We start from the raw sequence: 24,751 nt of genomic DNA on the forward strand, positions 1-24,751 counted from the left end.
CCAACTTGTTTTCACCGCTCTGCTCCTCATCAGGGCTTATGTGAATGTGTCGAGTGTGTGGGAGAGGCCCTCATACTACAGGGATGGACAGATGAGTGTAGCAGATGACAAAGGGAGGGATAGAGGGAAGGAGCCAGACAAAGTATGGATGTGAAGGGGTCGTGGGTATACTATGGGTATCAGAAAGCGACCTTGCTGACCTAAATAACGATTAGCTAATCATGAGTGTTTCTTCTCTTCTCTTCTCTTCTCTTTCTTTCTTTCTTTCTTTCTTTCTTTCTTTCTTTCTTTCTTTCTTTCTTTCTTTCTCTGTCTGATTTTCTTAATAATACCTCTTTTTTACCTTTCTCCAGAGATGCCGACTCCACTCAATAAACAAGATAAGAAGAAGACAGAGAAGAAGAGGCCCGAAACTAGAAAAGGGGCGGAGGATGGCCAGGATGTCAGGGAATCAGGTAAGAAGAACAAGAAACTAAGGATGTTTTTTACAGATTCTGTTTTTTGTCTTGTTGTCGGCTTTAAGGCCTTGGTAGCACTCATGCAGATATTTTTATTAAAATTATATTATTTAATCCGTTCACACATTTTGATTGAATAATAACAAGGCAGGTGTAGAAAAAACGCCATTGTGATTTAAAACCTTGTATAACAAATAAAAATATGAGTTATAGAGAGCTAAAGCTCAGTTTATGTGTAAATGGAACGCCCAAACTGATGCGTTTACAAAAATATCCATATACCGTACGTGTAAACAGGGTTGTCAGGCCCTTGTCAGCCATGCTAAAAAGAAAATGTGGAACTTCTACAATTTGAAAAAAGTCGTTTAAGTGACTTTAAAACATAAAAGGGTAAAAAGTACCGTATTTTTCGGACTACAAGTCGCACTTTTTTTCATGGTTTGGCTGGACATGCGACATATACTCTGGTGCGACATATATATGTTTTTTTCTCCACCGGAGAGCACTATGTGCGCAGCCTATGTTGTGTTGCCTAATACCACAGATAGAAAAAAATGTTACAACTTACCACAACAAAAAATAGCATTTACAATGACGACTGAATAGAAATATACCACCCAAAAGAAGTTAATATAGCCTACTGCTGAGTTCAAGCTGAAAGTAATTAAATATGCAGCCGAAAATGGCAGGGCAGCTGAGCGAAAGTTTGGATGCAATGGAAAACTGTTTGGGGACTGGGGACAAGCGGAGGAAAATGTGCATGAGCTAGGCCTATCTGAAGATTCAAGGCCCACGTCTAGAAGAAGAGCTGAATACAGGACAAATGTGTTCTCGAACAACGCGCGCTGCGAGTCAACGGTCTTGTTACGGGCTCCATGACATTGCCAAAGAAATGAATAGGACTTTTTTGCGGAAGTCAGGGACCTCGTGGATTTATCGCGTTATGCAATGCAATCCCCTCTCGTGGATTTATTTGCGCTATGCAACGCAATCGCCTCTCTATCCGAGAACGAGCGTCTGTGTTATTAAAGACAGTCAGCCGACTTCCAGGTGAAAATCGGTCATTTCCGCGAGTTTCTGACAAACGAGCACAACGTGACACTACCATAGGCTACACAACATGGATGAAATCCCCCTCACCTTTGATACCGTCATGGGCTGAAGTCTCAGAAATGGGGGTAAAGAAAGGCGTGCTCTGGAGACGGAACAAAGTTGCCTCGAACCCTTCCACGGTCCAAACGCAAAACAATGCCGAAAATTCAATGTTGTTCTGACTACAGGGCAACATGGTGCGTTATCACTGTTTCTTCTTCTTTTTCTTTTTGTGGTTTTATGGCGGTTGGCAAACCATCTTAGTTGGTGCATTACCACCACATCTGAATGCGTTTTCACTGCTTCAGATGCTGGTTTATAAAACAATGCCGTCTTTGAGCAGCAGCTTACCATGCGCCAGCTATCACAACATAGATTCCATGGATAGAATAACCTTTCAAAAATGTGCGACGATTAGTCCGGTGCGACGTATATATGTTTTTTTCATCTTCAAAATGCATTTTGGGGCCGTTGCGACTTAAACTCCGAAGCGACATATAGTCCAAAAAATACGGTAGTCAAGTTAGGAATACAACAATCTAGCGTAGTTGCACTCTTCAGCAGAACACAAGAATTTGTGTTTGAAAATACCTGAAGCCCCTTTCTCAATCTGAAGCTAAGTCCTTCCGCACACTTCTAACTGGCCTCATGTCATGTCAAGGCCTAACATACACATACACATACACATACACATATACACACACACACACGCATGCATACACGCGCGCACGCACACACACACACACACACACACACACACACACACACACACACACACATACACACACACACACACACACACACACACACACACACACACACACACACACACACACACACACACACACACACACACACACACACACACTTTACCCTCTGAGCTATATAGTGCCATGGTTAAAAAACCCCAGAAACAAACAAATAAAACAATGGCTAGTAAAAAAGGTTGAATGAGTAGTGACTTAGGGAAAGTACCAGCCACAGAGGCCAGTGAGCAAAAAAGGTTAATGTCAAGCCCTGCTCCCACAGATGACCAGACTGTACCTAAGAGCGTCAGTGCAGAGACCAGTTGCCAGGACGAGGAGGAGGAGGTAGAGAAGGGAGAGGCAGAAGAGAAGGAGACAGAGCAGATGGAGAAAGAGGGAGAGGAGGAGGAAGAGATAGAAGACGGAGAGCAAGAGGTAGATGAAGGGACTCTAGTGAAGGAGGAGGAAGAGGAGGAATGTGAAGTGGAGAAGGATGACGAGGAGGAAGATGAGGAGGAGGCGGAAGAGCAGGAGCAGGGAACGACTGCTGACGAGAAAGAGGAGGTAGCAAAGGGCGAGTCTTCATCCGGAGAGGAGGAGGAGGTAGAAAAAGGAGAGGAAGAGGAGGAGGAGGAGGAGGAGGAGGAGCGCATGGCGGAGGGCCTGAGGTTGAGCGATGATGACGTTAAAGGTGGACTTCCTGTGGACTTCCTGGAGAACACGGACATGGAGCTGATGGAGTGCCGTGATGATGTCATGAAGCGGCTGGGCTGCGCCGAGCAGGAGGAAGAGGAGGAGGAGGATTTCACCATGGGACTCTTTGAAGAGTAGTACACACACACACACACACACACTAAAACACACACACACACACACTAAAACACACACACTAAAACACACACAAACACTAAAACACACACACACACACACACACACACACACACACACACACACACACACACACACACACACACACACACACACACACACTAAAACACATACACACACACACCAAAACACACACACACACACACACACACACAGCAGCTATGGCGTCACGTCTTACAGATACACATGGGCACACACACGCATGAGTCCTGTCACCACTCTCTCTATCTGTCTCTTTCTGTCTTTTCTTCACCTCTCTTCTCCTCTTTTTCTTAAAAGTTCTTCTTCTATTTTTCCCCTTTTATGCCCTCCCATTTCTCTCTCTTTCTCTCTCTCTCTCTTCCATCTCTATGGTCCTGTTATGACCTTTCAGATCTTTCATCAATTTTTCAGCTTCTCAGCCTCTTTCTGTGTTGAGATTTTTGAACACTTGTTCATGTTCAATTTTAAAAAAATCGAATTCTATGTTATATTCATTTCTCGAATATGAAATTGTACAATAATTTGTTCACAATGTTTATTCAAAGTACGTTTGACGGACATTTTCAAGTTTGTCATTGTGATGTGTGTGAATGTCTGTCTGTCTGTATGTACTCTGTACTGTAGTATGTGTCTGTATGTAGGTATGAATGTATGTGTGTGTGTTATTTCACTGTCCATGTACAATATGTGTGCTGGGTGTGTGTATTTTTGAACGCTTGTTCATGTTCTGTTTTTATATTTCTATGCATCATTCATTGTTTGCTTTGTTCTAAATACATTGTTAAGTACATACTGGAGTCAGTTATTGTTTTCACCGTACACTGTGTATATGTGTGACGACTGCATGCGTATTTGTGCTTGTGTGGCAGTTAATGTGTTGTTTGTGTGTGGGGCAGTCTCTGTGTGTGTGTGTGTGTGTGTGTCTGCGTGTGCGTGTGTGTGTTTGTGTGCGTGCGTGTGCGTGCGTGCATGCATACGCGCGTCTGTGCGTGCCGTGGAACTCTCTTGTTTTGTACAGCGGATCAGGAAGGCCTCACACCCACCACATTCCTCCACCCGATTGACACAAACCTTGCCCCACACTGCCAAAGATAAGACAGACTGTGTGTGTGTGTGTGTGTGTGTGTGTGTGTGTGTGTGTGTGTGTGTGTGTGTGTGTGTGTGTGTGTGTGTGTGTGTGTGTTATGCTGCGTCTTCTCCTTTTGTCTACGTATGCTGAGTGCCTTATCAAAAAGACACTGTAAGAGAAAAACATGGTATAAATGTCACTAGAGAGAGGGAGGGAAAGCGAGGTAAGGAGAAAGGGAAGGAGAGAGACATGAAGAGAGAGAGGGGGGGGGGGCAGGGATAGAGGACAGGAAAACAGGCGAGAGAAAGGAGTGAGACAGGAAGGTAGAAGGAGAGAGAGGAAGAGTGATGCTGTAGGTGGACAGTGAGAGAGAGACAGGAGGGGAGAGAGAGGGGGGCGGGGGAGGGAGAGAAGAGGAAAAGAGAAGGAGAGAGACAGAAGTGAGAACAAAGTGAGGAGAGATAGACTTAGGGAAGTAAAGACAGGGACAAACAGCAGGGGAGAGGGATAGAGATAGAGGAAGAGAAGTCAGAGTATAGGAGTGAGAGAGAGAGAGAGAGAGAGAGAGAGAGGAATAGAGACAGGAGATGGAGAGGGAGTGAGTGAGAGCGGGGGGAGAGCGAGAGGAAGGGCAGCAAGCAGTGGCTTCCTGCTGCGCTGTGCGGCGTCTGGGAGAGGAATTGATAAGAGGCAATCGGACAGATAGAGGGGAGAGGGAAAAGAGGAGCCGAGAAACCACACAAGAGGATGGCTCCTCATGTCAAAACATTTACACACGCGCACATACACACACACACGCACACACACACACACACACTGTACATACGTGTGTGTGTGTGTGTGTGTCTATACTATACTATATACGTATATATGTATACAATACATTCAGTATTATAGTATGGTATACTGTACATATGCTCTCCCTCACACATACACATACACACATATACACATGCACACATACACAAACAATCGCTCTCACTCAAACACAAAAGGAAGAAAACAGGAAGTGAAGAACAATGGGCCAGTCTGCCAGGGGACTCAGTACCTCAATGTGGGGATGAATTATTAATACACACACACACACACACACACACACACACACACACACACACACACACACACACACACACACACACACACACACACACACACACACACACACACTCATTTACAGACACACACACATGGGTACACTCACACACACTGGCAGACACACATACACACACACACATTGGCAGACACACATACACACACACACATTCATTGGCAGACACACACGCAAACACACACACATTGGCAGACACACACACTCGTTAACAGACACACACACACACTGGTACACACACTCACAGGCACACACACATGTGCATTGTACACTCACAGACACACACTCATTGGCATAGACACACACATGGGTACACAAACTCAAACAGACAACCACTGAAGAAAACCTCTTAAAGTGCATATCGCAGGTTAAACACTACTTTGGATCAATGTGTAGACACTGTATTCAATAAATGATCCACACATATAAGTCCCTCCAAAATAAATGCTAGCTGGTGAGTCTGCACAAAGACTTTTAAATTTACTACAAAACAAAAAGAGATGTCCATAATCTCTTCTGAAGATATCTTCTGGCTAGAAACAAAATAAAAGAGTAATTTTGAGCTTGGCTTTTTCAGATTTTGAGTTTTTGCATTTTGAAATTTAATGCATATTTAATTAGATATAGTCCAATTACCATATTAAAACATAACATTTCAGAAAACTTGCAATACATTTTTTTCTCACAAATATGTGAGTAATCACCGGATTAAGTTTCATGGTGATATCGGCAAGCTAAATTTTTTGGCCTATTCACCTGGAGTGTCTCTTGACCCTTATAATAAGCCTATGGCAGCTATGTTGAAAAAACTCATTTCCAAAAGTCAGATTTTACTAGATTTTTAGTATGTCATTTAGCAGGTCCAATAGTAATAGAATCCATAAAAAAACCTTTTGTATCAATTTTTTTGGGGTTAAACCCTAAATGTACTCGCCTAGTACTTAGAAACAAACGTATGGCTCCGTATGAGCTGAAACGGGACACAATGTGGTTGAAATGCAGGAAATGGCATTAGGCGAGTACATTTAGGGTTTAACCCCAAAAAAATTGATACAAAAGGTTTTTTTTATGGATTCTATTACTAGGCCCAAAAACTTAGCTTGCCGATATCACCATGAAACTTTATCCGGTGATTACTCACATATTTGTGAGAAAAAAATGTATTGCAAGTTTTCTGAAATGTTATGTTTTAATATGGTAATTGGACTATATCTAATTAAATATGCATTACATTTCAAAATGCAAAAACTCAAAATCTGAAAAAGCCAAGCTCAAAATTACTCTTTTATTTTGTTTCTAGTAAGCTAGAAGAAATCTTCAGAAGAGATTATGGACATCTCTTTTTGTTTTGCAGTAAATCTAAAGATCTTTGTGCAGACACACCAGCTAGCATTTTTTTTTTCAAAACATGATTATTTAGATGTAAATAAAGAGTTTTATGTTTCTCAAGTTCTTCCAGACATTCTTTGAGTCTGGTAATATCATTTTTAGCATGTATCATGGCAAGGTCAGCTGTCCTCAAATCATAGCCTCTCCACAGAGGTGTCCTAAGGGCTGGTGCTGGGACTGCTATTTGCCATGTACACCACGCCACTGGGCCATGTTATCTGTTCTCACAGATTCTCATACTACTCATACAACGATGAAGCACAGTTATACCTATACTTTGTGCCAGATGACTCCACGGTCTACGCACCCATTTCCGCTTGTCTCTCTGAACTATCCACAAGTATGAAGAAATGCCACCTTCAGTTGAGCCTCACTCAAACTGCCATGATTTAGGTTGCCATGATATCGAACTCAATATGGATTTAGCTACTCTTACCTCAAATAAGGCCACAAGAAATCTGTCATTGTTAATGACCATCTATCATTCTCTGACCACATAGCCTCAGTTTCCCAGTCATGACACTTCTCACTGTTAAATATACAGAAAATCAGACTGTATCTGACCTAAATGACTCAAATTCTGATATTGTCCATCTGACCTGAACTACTGCAACTCCCTCCTGACTGGTCTTCCAGCTTGTGCAATAAGCCCTTTGCAAATGTCACTGCATGCCACTCCTCTTTTTCATGCCCTAATTGAATACAAGGCCCTGACCCTTGCCTATAAAGCTACAACAGGCCCTACTCTGGCTTAACTGAAAGCTATGCTAAAGACCCATGTTCCTTTCAGGACATTGTCTGTCTCCAGTACCAACAGTTTCACCTTGCCCTCTACTTAAACATTTAGTGGCTCCTGTCTATTCAGTTCAGCTGCTGAAAGACCCAAAATACCTAGTGACACCATGATTCATCACTGATTATTTTCCCTGACAAACAGCACATGGATATTACCATAGAAGTACTGTTTTTATCCACCCTAACAGCACTCCAACCAAACAGATCCTGAAAACGTGTTAACTCGTGCCAATGTAATTATCATGCGATAACCTTTATTTATTTATTTTGAACTTTGATCTTGAAAATGACACCTTTCCTGAAGTTAGATTTTCCTAGATTTTTAGTAGGCCTATGTTAGTAAGGACAGCTGGATGTATTGAAATCAGTTGAAAAACCTTTTGTATCAATTTTTTTGGGGTTTGGTGCATTTTGGCCATAGATGTACTCGACTACATGCTAAGAAATAGATGAAGTAGTACCCCCGCACCAATGAGGTGTCACTTAACAGACATATGCTATATAGGGCCATGCATTGAGAAAATGAATCCCACGCATGCCCTCCCAGACCAGGAGCTGGTGAAGCTGTGTAGAGCTTGTTCAGGTGCGATTCAATTCAGAGGATCTGATTTGCATTTGTTCCTTTATTGATTTCTTTATGGAATTTGAATTTTAAATGTGATGTAAATGATTTTAGGCACCAGTTAAATGTCCTTCCTGAACATGTATCATGTATTTTTCCAGAAAGTGTATGTTTTTGAGCATTACAATAGTTTTGTGTTTTGTGTTAAAGATTGACCACATCATCTCTCTATCAATCCAGCTTTCTTTCTGTGTCTTTCGCTGTCTCTCTTTCTCTCACAGTGTGCGTGTGTGTGTGCGCGTGTGTGCGTGTGCGTGTGCGTGTGTGTGCGTATATGTGGCATTGAGTGAATGTTTTTCTGTGTGTTTTTCGGCGTGTTTGTGTCGTGGGGAAGAGAAACAAGAAGAGGAAATGGGGCTCAAAAAGTGACTATTGTTTTAAGCAGGCCTTCATAAACAGCTGGCCGAGGGCCAGGGTGTGTGTGTGTGTGTGTGTGCGTGTGCGCGCGTCTCCAATGTCCATGTGTGTGTCCGTGTATGTGTGTGGGTGTCATAGTGTGTGTGAGAGAGGGAGAGGGACAGTGTGTGTGTGTGTGTGGAGAGAGAGAGAGAAATTGTGTGTGTGTGGAGAGAGAGAGAGAGAGGAAGAGAAGGGTGGAAAGGGAAGTGTCTGCAAACTGGCTCTGCAGCAAACAAGTCCAAGGAGAGACGTCCCGAATGTATAGTGTAAGAGTTGTACGCCGATGTTAGTATTCTTAGTTACGTGTATAAGAATGTGTGTGTAAGGGTGTGTGTGTGTGTGTAAGGGTGTGTGTGTGTGTGTGTGTGTGTGTGTGTGTGTGTGTGTCAGTCCTAACTGTCTGCTAGTGTGTGTGTGTCAGTCCTAACCGCTATGTTTACGCACTGAGGAACAGCTGAATGCAGGAGTGTGTGTCCCTTGGGATGGTGGTGGGACGATCTTCTGGTGGTGAGTACTCTCATCATCACACACACACACACACACACACACACACACACACACACACACACACACACACACACACACACACACACACACACACACACACAAAACAGTGGATGTGTAAGGCTTCATGTGTGACTGCTGTCACCCACACACACACACAAAACAGTGGATGTGTAAGGCTTCATGTGTGACTGCTGTCACCCCCCCCCCCCCCCCCCCCCCCCCCCCGCCCACACACACACACACACACACACACACACACAAGCACACAGCGTACATGTAGTCAAGTCAAGTCAAGTTGGTTTTATTGTCAATTTCTTTACATGCACTGGTCATACAAAGAATTTGAAATTACGTTTCTTGCTTTCCCATGCAGATATAGACTAATCTAGGTAAGGACATAGACAGTATAGACATAGACAGTACTCATACATGGACATAAGACAGTATGGACATAGACAGTGCTCATACAGACATTTAAAGTGCAAGACTGGACAACAGAAGACTTGTAGAGAACATACATTAAGAGGAGGTATTTTGTTGTGCTTTTTCTAAAAGTCCTTTGTAGCGTTCTGACATAGTAATAGTAGCATTTGAAGAAAAAAAAAAAGTAAAAAAAAAATACACACACATAAAACTCTGGATGTAAGGCTTTATGTGTGGCTAGTGATTTAGTGATTTGTGTGGTGAATGTATGGTTGCTACGTACTATAGAAGGTGGGATCAGAATGGAAAAGGGAAATAAGACTGGGAAACATCTACTTTTAAGAAAGTGATTTAACCCATTTTAGTCTAAGCCCTTTTTGGGAAAAGTTGCCCTCTCCCTATTAAAGCCTAAATATCTCAGTCTCCGAAGCACATAAAAACATGAAATAAGTAGAATCTTCGTTTTGCACTAGAATGTGTTCATTCAGCTCTAACATACCCACATTATTAATGAAATAGCTCAAATCTCAAGAACCTTAATGCAGCTTATATGTCACTACAGGACACAATGGGTTAAATGATCTATGACTACTCTAGCTGTTCTTTTGTCACATGACTAATGTAATGTTTTTCGAAAGATCCTTTTCCCTTCCCATTCCATTCCCTGCACTTTCTACCGTATGTGTCCTCTTTGTAAGTGGCTTTGTATAAAAGCTAAATCAGCCTTGAATGTAATGTAATGAATAGCATGATATTTTTCCATTCCTGTGTGGGGGACTAGAACGTAAAAAAAGAGAAGCTAATAAATCCCCCAAAACTGAACTTTGTTAAATAATAATAATAATAATAATACATTTATTTTATATAGCGCTTTTCAAGGCACCCAAAGACGCTTTACAGATAGGCCGAGGCCATAAACAAATAACATACAAACACTCAAAGACATACAGAGACTCAATAAGTACAAAACAGGGACACAACAAAAATAGACAGCAGTGGAAAGTTTAGGTCCATGATGAAATGGAACAGTCACGTTTGGTGGAGATGATAAGCAAACCCACGACAGGAGCAGCGATGGAAGGCCGTGGGGATACGAAAATCCGGAGCCTCCCGTCGTGGGGTGCGAGCTCGGCCAAGGGGAGGCAGGCGAGCAAGCAGATAAGTTCTTTTAAATAACCGGCAAAATGCCGTGGACGGGGCCGCGGAGAAGCTGGTTAGGGAGGGAGGCAAATGTGTTAAGCACTGTGGGTCTGGGTATTCTATATGAGGGAGTCCTGCAAACGTCATAAGATTGACACGTCAGGAATATTAATGACACATTATTGATGTGTATGACTGTTGTCATAATGTCATTTGTTTTTTGGAATGTCAAGTTAATGTTGCTTGGGTGTTATGACCAGTGTTTTGTAAAGTAATGAAATTTCACACTCAAGTGAAAGTATAGGTACCCCTCCAAAATATGACTTTTCTGTCAAAATATGACAGTCCAAGTCACTGACTGAAATGTTACTTGAGTTAAAGTCTTTAAGTATCTGGAAATGTCTTGTACTGAAGTATGAAGATTACTGTAAAAATAGATGTGCAGGCAAAATGAAGACCAAGTTTAGACAGAAAATCCAAACATTTTGCAGGCCTTCACTTTTTACATGGTAGAGTGATAAACCATGCTTAGTTAAGCTACAGGAAGTGGTAAACCTGCTAAAAGTTACACCTGCAGGTATTATTTATTTAAGAAAATCAGGACTACTATCTATGCTATTAGATGACCTGGTGTACTACTGAACCAGCTTTTTAGTATGCCCCCCTTGGTACACTTGAAATGTGTCATGCCATTCATATGCTGGGTACATGACACCAAGTGTTACCAGCACTGTTTTATGTAAACAAAAACCCATGCCTCCATCAGAATGGCCAGGAACAGGCTAAACAAACAAACAAAAAAATGCCGCACCATCAGGTACTGGCAAGTCAAAGGTAGTGTTAGCAATAGAACTCCATGTCGACATTGGCAGGAATTCTCCTGAGTTTGGTGTTGCTTTACCTCTCACTCAGATGTGTGTGGCGGGGCATCCTGACAGACCACAGCTGAGCTTCACCATTTCACCAAGAGAGAGAAGAGTAGACATGGTGGACTTTGCTTGAGTTCCAACACACATTGATAAGTGTAAGTAGGTTTTTTTTTTAAAGATTTTTTTTTGGTCATTTACTTTATTTGTGATAGTACAGTGCGACGGGGACGGGGATTTGCAAATGATCCGGGCCAGAATCGAAACCGGGTTGCAAGCGAAGCAGCCCAGTGCCCTAGTGTTAGAGCCACGGGCCAGTATAAGTAGTTGTTAACATCACACTTGCTTTACCGCCCAGTCTCCCACACTCATCCAAAGTCACCTTAGCAGAAAAGAAATGAATGCACACAATTCACATGTTCACAAACTTGTGTTTTCCTTCAATTTCAGGTATTCTTTTTGGCATATACTGTTTTTTCTTTTTAAATTTGCATGTACTGTATAGAATATGGTATTCATGTACCATATTCAGGAATTCTTCTAAATTGCTGGTTCTTAGTTCGATTCAGTGCAGGTATTAGATAATCACTCCTCCTCTCTGCCAGGTTTCAGGAAGGGAAAGGACATCTTACACAGTGCACCTTTAAAGGTGCAGTATGTAATATTTTTTAGTGGTTTATTTCCAGAATTCATACTGCCCATTCACAAATACTACCTTTTTAATGAATACTTACCACCACCATCAAATTCTAAGTAAGTTATTCATTATATTATGACTGGGAAAATTGCACTTATCATACATGAAAAGGTGGGTCTTCTCCTTTTTGAAAATTTTACTTAAAAAACCTTGCGGTACTTTGGTCATACTAGTAAATATTAGTTTATTGATTAGTAAATATTCATGAAAAGATCAAATTTGGCAATGGGTAGCACAGTTGCAATGAGCAGCATAGTTGCAATACATACTGTGGTCACCATCCCACATACAGCACGTACTGCACCTTTAAAGGACCTAAAATTCAGACAAACATTGCTATTGGACAATAGCTTTTACGTTTGCATGTATATGAAAGGGTAGCCTGGTAAACCAGCGCCACCCGCTGGACGCCGAAATTATTTCAGCTGCGAGTGGGTCTGGCCTCGGATCTGAGAACGTTTTGAACACTGCCCTGAGTCTGGCAAACCCAATCACAACGCAGAGATTTGTTTTGAATCAAAGCGGGCGGGGTTTTGAGGGAGTGACGACGAATCTCGCAACACCGTTGGGAAAGCACATCAACGGCAAAGATCGCCGATTGGTCAGAGCCCCGGCACGGTTTGAAAAAACAACAGGTCATTCTCATCAACAATCTTCGGAGGTATCGTTCATCGGGGCCAGACTAAATTACTCCGGTCTCACATTTAGGCTGGTTTATCAGGCTAATGAAAGGGGGGAAGAGGTGGAAAAACTGGACTTGCAGTGTAAAAGTCCTGCTTTAGGTTTTCTCTCTGCCTGTTCCAGCTCATCAATCTGGCTTAATGGGTGTTGTAATTAGGATCAGCTCATTCATTGAATTGGCTGGAGCAAAATGTGGCAGGGTTTTTAACTTTCTGAACCCTGGTTTTCCCCCCTATGACCATCAGAGATGCTCTTCTGAAGTGCTGGTTCTTGGTTCGATATGACATGATAATTCAGAACAGCTGTGAGTATTGGATTGTCACTCCTTGGTTCCCATTCAACATTTACTGAAAAAGCTGAAGTACATCATAACAACATTGCTATGACGGTACAGAGAGGCTTAAGTAACAGATGGTACAGTGATTTAATTTTTGTGACAATATAACAGAGGCTCTGCATTGCAGGGTTTTAAAGGACCTACAATTCAGACAAGCATACAATTAAGAGTAGAGCAGACAGACGTTGCAAATTGCAGAGTAGGCTACGTTGTCTGTGCAGATTCTCATCCACGATCACGGTGGCTATCATATAAGTCATAAGTTGTAGACAAATACACCTTTCCTTGGTATACAGTTCGATCTGGCCCCAGACTTGTAGAGAAAAAAAAACTAAGAATGTCAAAACAGAGGAAAGTCTCCTGCCCATTACAAAGTTGCTGCAGGTTTTCAATACTTCAGAGCACTTTTTTGCTCATCATTTACAGTCCATGCTCGTGAAATGCCCACTGTCATTCACCTCGAGATGATTGACTGCAATATGATCCCGATATGATATACAGTACAGAAATTTGTGATTTTTTTGTGATTACGTTACTGGTCTGGCCCACGTAAGGTCAAATTGGCTGTGTGTGGCGCTGGCCCCTGGACCGAAATTAGTTTGACAACCCTGATATACAGACTGGAAAGCTGTACCAGTCTTAAGACTATTTTTATGTGGTCTTGGTTTTGTGTCGGTCTCCACTTTGCTTGGTCTCGGTCTCGGTCTTGTCTTGGTCTCGGGCGTAGCGGTCCTGAAGGGATTTGTGCAGGTTCTCATTCATTCAGGTGACGCTGGCTCAGTGTTGTCAGATGTACGATAATTATCGCATTTGTTTGAAGGTGAAAATCATGCGCATCACAGGAAAAGGTTCAGGACAAAGGCTGACTTTTAATTTTGAAAATTATCCTATTTGTACCATACTTTTGTCCCCCTGTACGATCAAAGACACATGATGTACCATCATTTCAGAGTTTTCATTCAGTCCATTTAGTTGCCTTGAAAAAAACATTTTGTTTCGTGTCATTGACAGTATACTATATAATACAGGTATAGTCTCAATGGGTTCGTGTACAATAATTTCCTCCCAAAAGCCCCCATGAACGGTAATTTTGAGATTTTGATATGACAGTTCAACATTTTCTAATCTGGCAACACTGCACTGACTATACGTATAAGTGATACATTGTAGGCAACTGCACATCTGCTTGGTATACAGACTCTGTTCAGGGGCTCCCAACCCTCTTCAACTTGGGGACCACTTGAAAAATCTCACAAATAACCATGGCCTACCTCTGATCCAATAGACCAGGGGTGGGGAACCTTTTTCCTTCGAGGGGCTACTTCAAATTCCTCCAAGGGCCATAAAAGTCCTCCGAGGGCCGTACTATGAACTCAAACCAGGATTTCCCCCAGCATTTTAGGCCAATATTGAAGGCAGCCACCTTTAAAACAGACCCCACCTTCTCTAGCTCCCCTGAATATACGTTAATTGTATTGCAAATGTATTTTCTAAGATTCCTGTACAAAATATTTCATATTTCATGTGAAGCTGCATAGCATTAAAATTACATCGGGGCTGATAAAGCGGCCTCAGGGGCCATGAACGGCCCTCGAGACATAATTTCCCCACCCCTGCCATAGACAATACAACTCAAAGAAATAGTCAACAGCAAGGGGACAACACTCAGGCTATTCTTCTGCTTTGAAAGACACACTAAGCATAATTCAGGAGAGAAGTTTAATTTATTTTCACACACACACACACTACACACATATTATTTTAGATATTTTTTAATGATTTCGAGGCTCATTTGCAATACTTTCGTGGTCCACCCGTGGTCCCAGGTCCACATGTTGCGAATCACTGCTCTAGTTGTTACTAACCCCACCCCACGCGAGAGAGGAAGGGGTATTGTATTGAGGTTTTTGTTTTTCTGTCTGTCGTTTAAAAAATGAAAACAATACAATAAGAAACTACTGATCAGATTGGATTGTTACAACATTCTCTGAAAAGACGGGAAATGACAACTACATGACCCAGCTTAGTTTTGGTTTTTGGTTTTTTTTTTTTGGCCTGTCAAAATTTGTCATATGGACCACAATGCCTTTGTTAAGTGGGCCTGCCGAGGCAAGTCACACTTACTGTGCTGTCCTGTTTATATCTTGCTTGCTTGCTTTTAGCCATAAGATTGGACATTTTAAAACGCATAGCCTCCTAGGTCTTTCGAGATAGACACACCATTCAAACCATATAAACGACCTGCCCAGATAATAGATGTTAAAACATATTTTCCTTGTCTGGACCTCTTGTCATTTTCTGTTATTGACGTTTTCTGCGACTTTGTAACTTTTCTTGTATGTTACATCACATATCACTGTGATTCCACTTTCATTTATAATGATAGGTAAGCATGTATGCTATTTTCCTAAAACCGCTAACCTCCAGCCAAAAGGCAAGCCCACTTTTTGCCAATTTTTTTCTGCGAGAATGCAGTCTAATTGCGCTTTTTCCATTTGTAAGACTTTTGTAATCACATTCATTGCAATATCTGGCTACTGTGGCTACTGACATGTTTCTTGTGTAGAATTCCTTTGTAGAAGTCCGGTAAATAGTGGATTGAGGTGTCAGTTAGAAATGAAAGGGTTTCTTAACAGTATTTCTATCTAAGGGTCAATCAAATGACACAGTGTGTCTGTAATTAGCTCTGAGCTCTTTTTATAGGTGTGTGTGTGTGTGTGTGTGTGTGTGTGTGTGTGTGTGTGTGTGTGTGTGTGTGTGTGTGTGTGTGTGTGTGTGTGTGTGTGTGTGTGTGTGTGTGTGTGTGTGTGTGTGTGTGTGTGTTTGAGGGCCACATGTGGTCCACTGTGGTTGTGGGTCTTCTCTTCTCCCAGAAGGGCTGCCCTCCCCTACCTCCTCAAATACCTCCTATCCCACCTAACTCTCCACCAGTCTCTGCAACTTGGTATCAGTTACATCTACACACTCCTGCCCCAGTATTCAGTATTTCCTTCAGATGTTTGTTAGTCAAGGTGGTGTGGGGTTAGCCGGTATCAGAGACATGTGACCATCACCATTTTAAAGGCTGCAGTATCATACAAAATATTACAATGAAACCCCACAAAATGAAGCTGCATAGCATTAAAATTACATCAGCGCTGATAAAGCGGCCTCAGGGGCCATAAACGGCCCTCGAGACATAATTTCCCCGCCCCTGCCATAGACAATACAACTCAAAGAAATAGTCAACAGCAAGGGGAAATCTACATTCACAATACCAAATCTTTATATTTTCAGGGGACCTAGTAAGGTTGGAATGTGTGTGTTGTTAAGGTGGCCTTCTCAACTGTTAAGTGCTGGGGGAAACCCTGCCCTATCCCGCTTGACTGGCTATCGTGACTGCAGGTCTCTTTGAGACTTTTGGTTTGGCTAACCTGAGGTGTGTTTCTTGGAAGCGTACTTGTCAGCCAGTTAGCAACTTGGGTAGTTGCCAATGGGAAACGGCATTGAAAACAAGAAAGTAGCCAACCTAGTTAGCAACTATAGCTTTGCGAAATGCACCTCTGCTTTTTCAATGGCTTGCATGCATGAAATGCCACTGTATGCTACTGGCTCAAGATACAATCGATCAGAACACCCGTTCCTTCACTCACCTGCTAACTGAACAGGTGACTCGACCCCTGTTATAAATAAGCTGTGACCAGAATGGCAATGACCATTTGTAATGTATTAACTTAAGGCCCTGTGCACTGCCATAGAAGTGTAGATGGTGAAGTTTTTTCAGTGACTATTAGAGCATTCTATTGGTGGAACAGTGTGCGTTAAGTGAAGTGAGTGAAAGCCCATTGGGAAACTGCAACTCCCATTGTCATTGTGACACAGCACTCCACAGCACACACAAGTGAACACTGCACACAACGAAATTGCATTTATGCCTCACACGCGCAAGGGGACAGCCCTCAATGGCGCCCCTAGGGAGCAGTGCGGCGGGACGGTACCATGCTCAGGGTACCTCAGTCATGGAGGAGGATGGGGGAGAGCACTGGTTGATTACTCCCCCCACCAACCTGGTGGGTCGGGAGTCGAACCGGCAACCTTTGGGCTACAAGTCTGACGCCCTAACTGCTTACCCATGACTGCCCATTAGGGCTACACACGCCCCATTGAGCTGTTGGAAATGCTGAAAATTGATTGGCTTTCCATCCCCGTGAGAATTTGAAATGTTTAGGATGGTTTGCCTGTCCAGACCACACAGTAAAAATGCATTGTTAATTCAACACTTAGAGTGGATTTATCATCTTCCAGAGTACTCTGTTAGGTGTTGAAATAACACTGGTTACCTCGAGAAAGGTAAACTTTGTGCATCCCACCGAACTCTTATACTATGTGGCATTTGTTACTTACATCTACACACTCCTACCTATCTATAGCCGTTCTCTTTTGGAAGCCTCTAACTTAAAAACCCGTAAAATCTTCGCCTGAAATGCAGAAGGTATTTAGATTATTTAGATGATTTAATTTTTCTGTAGTTAAAGGGGCTCCAGGTAGGATTAAAAGTTGAATTAATCACGGTCCCGAGTCAGCCGACGCTTATGCCAGTCTTTAGTAAGTGAACGATGCCTCTCGTGATCACTTCCACGGTCCGCTGTCAGAAAACCCCTCATGCAACTTTGACACCATCGGACCGAACGAGTGTCGTGAGAAACACTTTTCACTTGAAACATCGCTTTACATACCGTATTCAGATTTGTATCAACTGCTGGCATTCCAGGATGTAAAACAGTCTCAGTGTAGATTTTGTGACAGGCAAATGACGTAATTCCTACAATTTTAAATATATATCCTCTTCCCGTGTTTCATCATAATTGTCTTATTGCCTAGAGATTGCACATTTTGACAGTTCAGCAGTTTTCCAGGTGTCAAAATCAGTCAACGTCTTCAGATATAACAGACGTGCGAGCGTTGGAGAGCCCCATTCAGATGCGTGGTGCATTCTACAGAATAAAGACGAGCCACGTAATAGCCATCTATAGCCGTGCCTCGACCCCCTGACTTCTTTACCCATCCCCCCTTAGCCACTCTACCCCTTGACCCTCTACTCAGCGGTTCCCAAACTTTTCCCCCTGCGCACCCCCTTTAACATTTCAATGTGATTCCCCTAAGCGAAATGTTGCACAGTCGCAAATTTTGGGCAATTCTCATTTCCAATAGGGCGTTTTTTCCGCCATCATTACAATGGAACTTGTTGCATGACAAGTCTAGGAGTTATAAATTAGTCTTCAGATGGATCCTTCCTGCATACAATTCACCAAACAATTTAAAAACTACGTAATGTTCATTAACTCTGTATAAAAACAGACACCTCAGCCATTGCTTTATTCAGCTCGTGCACCCCCTTGTGGCAGGCCGCGCACCCCCAGGGGTGCACACACCCTAGTTTGGGAAACCCTGCTCTACTACAGTGCTTCCCAACCTTTTTAAAACCAATGCCCCCTTTGGCCTCATCATAAGCCTCTCATTGCCCCCTTCACCTCACCATAAGCCTGCCAACGCCCCCCTTAGTAGAAAAAAAATACAGCTGTGTCCTTCTCAACGCCCGCCTGAAGGCTCCCCAACGGCCCCCTGGGGGGGCTGTAGAGCCCCCGTTCAGAAACACCCCCCTACTACTACTAGCCCCCGTTCAGAAACACCCCCTACTACACCCCAATAACCCCCCCCACCCCCCCCCCCCCGGCCAGCCCTGGAGCTGCACCACTCAGAGAGTCAGAATCAGTGGACAGGAAATACAGGAGGGGAGACAGAAGAGGCATGATGTGGAGGAGGAGAGAAGAGATGGGGGGAAGAGGAGAGGAGGGGAGACAGAAGAGACATGTGAAGGGGGGGGGGAGAGGAGAGGAGAAAAGAAAAGAGGGGAGACAGAAGAGGCATGATGTGAATAAGAGAGGAGAGATGGAGGGGAGAGGGGGAGGATGGGAGACAGAAGAGACATGTGAAGGAGTGGAGAGGAGGAGGGGAAGGCAGAGGAGAGGAGGAGGGGAGGTTGTTTGAAGCTTTGGAAGTTCATGTCATCTCATCCTCATCCATAGTGCGTGCCTTTGTGAAAGAGATAGAGACAGACTGTAAATAAGAGTTGGGGGTGGGGTGGGGACAGACTGCTCACTAGTCCTATAATCTCCAAACATAATAGGGGTGGTGTGTAGGGGGTGGGCTCTGTTGGAAATATGTAAGGGGGGGGGGGTCTCTAATGTACCTCTTGCCTGATTACACACACACACACACACACACACACACACACACACACACACACACACACACACACACACACACACACACACACACACACACACACACACACACACACACTACTTATACATACACATACAGTAAGGGGCTGGGTCACCAAGGACACATCTGCCTAGCAACCACCACAGGCTGGCTGTCACAACAACAATAACAACAACGCCAGTTACTGAGCCGGCCAGCAACTGGCTCTTGGTGACGATGCATGGCTTACGCCTCTCTCTCTCTCTCTCTCTCTCTCTCTCTCTCTCTCTCTCTCTCTCTCTCTCTCTCTCTCTCTCTCTCTCTCTCTCTAGGAACACAAAAACAGGATTAAAATTTAGACTCCTAGTTCATCAGTTGGGATGTGGGGGAGGGATAGGCTATAGGTTATCTATAGAGAAGACAAAGACAAATTCACACACACACACACACACACACACACACACACACACACACACACACACACACACACACACACACACACACACACACACACACACAGTGTTGACTTAGTCCTGCCAACTTGAATCTGATATAACAATTTAATTGATAACTGTGTGCTTAATGCGCAGAATATCTGTTGTCTTCTGAACTTATTTCAGCCATATGTGATTATTTTAGGCAATGATCAATCATGTGATTATGCCATTGTCAAGAATAAAACACATGTAGGCTACTATATATATATAGTAGGCCTATATTAAAGCAACATTTTCCCTTATTTTATTTAGGTTATTGGTAAAGAAAACAGGACTTCTTACTTTTCACATTCGTAATGACCAGATGATTGTACGGATGTCTGTCTCATTACAAAAAAAATGTTTTTCTTTGAGTCACTAGACCATTGGCGAGCCTCGTCATTCGACTGGGGAACAGCTGAGGCGAGAGCAGCCGGTCTTAAAGCCGTCTGCACGCAGAAGAAACGCGCTCCTGTCAACGGCAGTCGAACAGGCTCTCGCGCGTCCCCTTTAAAGCATGAATTATGTGATTATGCCCCCTCCGCCATCCCTCCCTCCCTCCTTCTATCTCGGAGGCTCTCACTCTCCCTCCCTGGCAGAACGCATTGTTCTCGCGCTGAAAAGCCACGCGAGGCCATCTCCTGCCGCTTCACGCTCACTGGGGAGAAAAGCGTTAAGCCGAAAGGCGAGAAAGCCCGAAACCGGCCGGCGCACAATCCGGACATCACCGACGCGACCGCGCATCTTGTTTCAATCCAGGCGGACAGGCCAGGCCTGACAGGGGGTTAACAAAAAAGAGAAAGGGAAAAAAGAGCGAGGAACGATGCTATGACCGTGAACACCCCCCGCGCTGGTGTGAAGGCACGGGGGAACACGACAGACACCGGGGAAGGGAACCCGGCCAGGCTGGCGGAAGCGCCGGTCAGCAGTGAGTAAATTAAACAGAAATAAAACTTCACGGGCACCACTGGCATGAGGCGAGTGTTGTGGGGGAGTCGACGGGGCGGTGTCGGTGTTGGCGACTCGGACCCTTTGCAGATGTCGCCTGCGGTAGAGGACAGATGTAGAGAAAGTGGGCCGGGCAACAAACATAAACATATCAAGGCATCACCTCGTTGACACCGGCAGGTGTTAGTTTGACAGTGCAATGCATGCGCACTGAGATGCTCTGATGACGAATGCTTTACCCATTGTATTTGTCAGGCTCAGATGAGGTAGTCTACATTTGTTTTGTTTTGGCAAGGCGTTTGGTTTTGTAACGATAAACTGTCTGTCTGCTTGTTCTTTTTTAGTGGCATGTAGTCTGTAGGCCTATAACAGAGGTGGAATCATCGATTTATATTTTACGCGTTGAAAGAATGTGTGTGGCAAGATAAGAAATGTAACGCTGAACCCCTTTGATAGGCAACTAAAAGGGGGAGACGGGGCAAGTGGGTTGGTCAGTCTGGCCAGTCTGGTGTGAGTGCTCGGCTCTTTCAGCGCCGCTGTACTGCTATTTTTGTCCAGAGACTGTCATGCCCGCACACCCACCCACCATATGATTACATTACACCAATAACACATGTGTGGGAATTAATTTAACCTCTCATTCGAAGGCGCAATGGTCTGCTGCTGCTGATAACAGACCACTTGCTTGACTAACTGTGTGTGTGTGGTAGTAGCCTACGTGTGTGAAATGTGGTTTGTCTTTTTTTTCATTTGCTCAGCAATTTCGAGCGATGATGTCGACAGATTTAGACTGTCAAACGGTAAAATGGGTAAAGGCATGAATATGAACATGGCATGGCATGAACACGGAAAAGGAGGACCGGTGTTAAGTTTGGATCTCTAGAATCTGTTCGCTTTGCTATTCCAGCTTTGTTTCGGCTGATTTGTCTGTCAGAAGAAATAAAAAGCGCCGCGCGCACTTAAAAGTGTCATCTGCTTCTCGCCCGCGGGGAGATGCGTGCGCGTGTGCCATGGCCCAAAAACAGCCCATGGCATCGCGCTTCGAGCCTTCAATGAGCTGTCTGCCATCCCTGTTGTAATTATTTTATTTACAGCGTGAAGAGACTATCAATCATGCGAAAACCTGATTATGTTGGTGAGTGTGCGCGTGTGTGTAGCAAGCCGTTGCGCACGAATTACTGTAGCAAGCCGGCCGGCTATTGTTCGAAGCCATGTTCCATCATTGGTCCAGTAGTTGCCGGAATTCAACCGTGGCCGACAAAAAACACGAGACCGTTCTCTGGTTATCAGTTGCTATGTGGCAGCGTGTGACACCTCGGTCGAGTCTCACGGGAACCTTAATCTTAATTGAGACGGACAATGCGTGGGGGAAGAATTGAATCGGCGAAGGGTAAGGGAGGGGATGGAAGAGGAGGAGGAGGAGAGAGAGGGAGGGGACATTGACGGTGTTTCCCTGCTTTGACTGACAGCGAGAGTGTGCTCTTTGTGCGTCTGCGGTGGATCCCTTGCCCTACTTTTCATCCTTTTCCCTCCATCGGCTCAGTTCTTAGCCCTTTGTTGGCTGTCCGGGCCGGTTTCTGCCGCTTGCCGGCGTGTTGCGTAGGATTGCTTTTGTTCGGCGCCACCGAATAGTGTTTGATACGCAGCCTTTTTTTATACCTCATATAAACATAGGCTATTTGATATTGCAAAGGCAATAAAGACACGACTACAACCTGAAAACAAACCGAGCGCGCCGCCGACAATGTTCCATCGAGTCTCACACATGGTGTGTGTGTGTGTGTGTGTGTGTGTGTGTGTGTGTGTGTGTGTGTGTGTGTGTGTGTGTGTGTGTGTGTGTGTGATGTGACAGAGATTGCCTGGTCTCTTCTTGTAAATCACATATCACAAGACCTATCGAGAGAAAATCAAACGTACACCCAATGGGGTGCATTCTGTAGTTGATTAAGAAATCTGAAAACACTGCAAGACCCCACCCCAGTCTACCCACACATCCTTAACCCTTGCTGATCTCTCTCTCTCTCTCTCTCTCTCTCTCTCTCTCTCTCTCTCTCTCTCTCTCTCTCTCTCTCTCTCTCTCTCTCTCTATCTCTCTCTCAGATATTGTGATAGCTTGCCTAAAGGACACACACAGCAGGTTCACTATGATAGATCTTGGCTGTCCTAATGACAATAACAACGGTAAACAGCAACTACCGATTTGTTTGTGAATTATCTTTCATCTAGTGAAGGTGGTCCAATGGAATCTCTCTACTCGTACATGTCACACTGTGGTATTTTTTTCGTCATCTTATTGTTCAGACAGTGTGAAGTAGGCTACCACCGCTTGTTGAAAATATTTCATAAGGCTACTCCTCCCTTGATAGCTGAAATAACCACATATGGCTGAAAAACACTGTAACACAAAGGGCCGGTTTCTCCTTTTCTTTCTTTCTTTCTTTCTTTCTTTCTTTCTTTCTTTCTTTCTTTCTTTCTTTCTTTCTTTCTTTCTTTCTGTCTTTATTTTTTTATTTCATTATTTATTTATTTCTCTCTGTCTCTGTCTCTGTCTCTGTCTCTGTCTCTCTCTCACACACACACACACACACACACACACACACACACACACACACACACACACACACACACACACACACACACACACACACACACGGGGACGGGGACGGGGGGGGAGAGCAAAGGTTCCTCTGGGTTTGTTTACTGGCTGCCTTGTCTTGTCCTTAACCTCTCCGTCACGCGCTGTCTGAGACATCTAACAGTGACGAGCTAATGCTGTTGCTGTTGCCAACCTGCCCAGAGAGCTAGAGCAAGAGCTGCCAGGGTGTGTAGTGTAGCCAGAGATGTCAACACTAGAAGTAGATGTTTAAAAAAAAATCTGCTCCAAATAGTTTTTTTTTCAGTAATGAAGTCCATCTACCTCATTAGGTACAATGGAATAAATGGTGTAATAGCTATGTAATATGGTGTGCTGGTGTTGTACTGACTCTTACTTATGTTTAAATTAGGGCTGGGACAGTAACGTGTTAATTTCGATTAATTAATCACACAAAAATGAACGCGATTAAAAAAAATAACTCATTGTAATCGCACTATAATATAGCTACATAGTTCTGGATTAGACCAGTGGAGGGCAGTATTACGCCTGATGGTGAACAGCCTGATGAAATTGAGAAGAGTTCTCTCTTCTTTTAAAGGGGCTCTAGGTAGGATTAAAAGTTTAATTAATCGCTGTCCCAAGTCAGCCAATGCTTATTTGAGTCATTAGTAAGTGAACGATGACTCGTGCGGCCATTTCCACGGTCCGCTGTCAGAAAACCCCAAATGCAACTTTTGGCAAGAGCGACCTGGTCGAGTGTCATGGGAAACACTTCTCATACGAAAAATCGCTTTACATACCGTATTCAGATTTGTATCAACTGCTGGTATGTATTCCGTGAATAAAAACATTCTCACAGCGAGTTTATTTAAACATTATTTTTTCGTGACTGTGTAGATTTTGAGACAGGCATGTCACGGGCACCGCGCAAACGACGTCATCCTACATTGTGCCCCAAAATTGGGACCTTCTAAATTGAGATTGGCGTATTATTATTTAATTATGATGGGGGCATTCTGACGAGTTATGTTCAGGGCCTCCAAAACCTTAGCAGCAGCCCTGTTACGAGGGTCCAAATGCAACATGAAGAGAGCACCTGTTTTGAACCTGCACTGTAATTGATGAAGCTGCTGAAAGTCTGCAGGCAGTAAAAGTTGCTTCTCTCTCTGTTTTGTCCAGCCATGCCTTCATCCCTTGCCTTTGTTCTTTTTACCTCTGCCAAGGAGGTAATGTTTTCGGTCGCGTTGGTTTGTCTGTTTGTCTGTCTGTCTGTCTGTCTTTTTGTCTGT

The 24,751-nt window shown here is 43.7% G+C and overlaps 2 protein-coding genes across 2 annotated transcripts in view; both read left to right on the forward strand.

Annotated features, from left to right (window-relative positions):
* LOC134437120 (zinc finger CW-type PWWP domain protein 1-like) overlaps nucleotides 1–3,956 on the forward strand; it is a 28,533-nt gene extending 24,577 nt beyond the window's left edge. The window contains exons 16-17 of the mRNA XM_063186573.1: nucleotides 354–455; nucleotides 2,580–3,956. Coding sequence (XP_063042643.1) covers nucleotides 354–455; nucleotides 2,580–3,127 — 650 coding nt within the window. The 3' untranslated portion in view covers nucleotides 3,128–3,956. The remainder of the gene's footprint in view (nucleotides 1–353; nucleotides 456–2,579) is intronic.
* A 4,841-nt stretch (nucleotides 3,957–8,797) lies between these two features.
* The window catches only part of zgc:158659 (uncharacterized protein LOC791141 homolog), a 76,369-nt gene continuing 60,415 nt past the window's right edge, over nucleotides 8,798–24,751 (forward strand). The window contains exons 1-2 of the mRNA XM_063186574.1: nucleotides 8,798–9,055; nucleotides 11,531–11,642. The gene's annotated coding sequence lies outside the window, so the exon portion shown is untranslated. The remainder of the gene's footprint in view (nucleotides 9,056–11,530; nucleotides 11,643–24,751) is intronic.

This window comes from Engraulis encrasicolus, chromosome 21, assembly GCF_034702125.1.
Source record: "Engraulis encrasicolus isolate BLACKSEA-1 chromosome 21, IST_EnEncr_1.0, whole genome shotgun sequence".
NCBI lineage: Eukaryota > Metazoa > Chordata > Actinopteri > Clupeiformes > Engraulidae > Engraulis > Engraulis encrasicolus.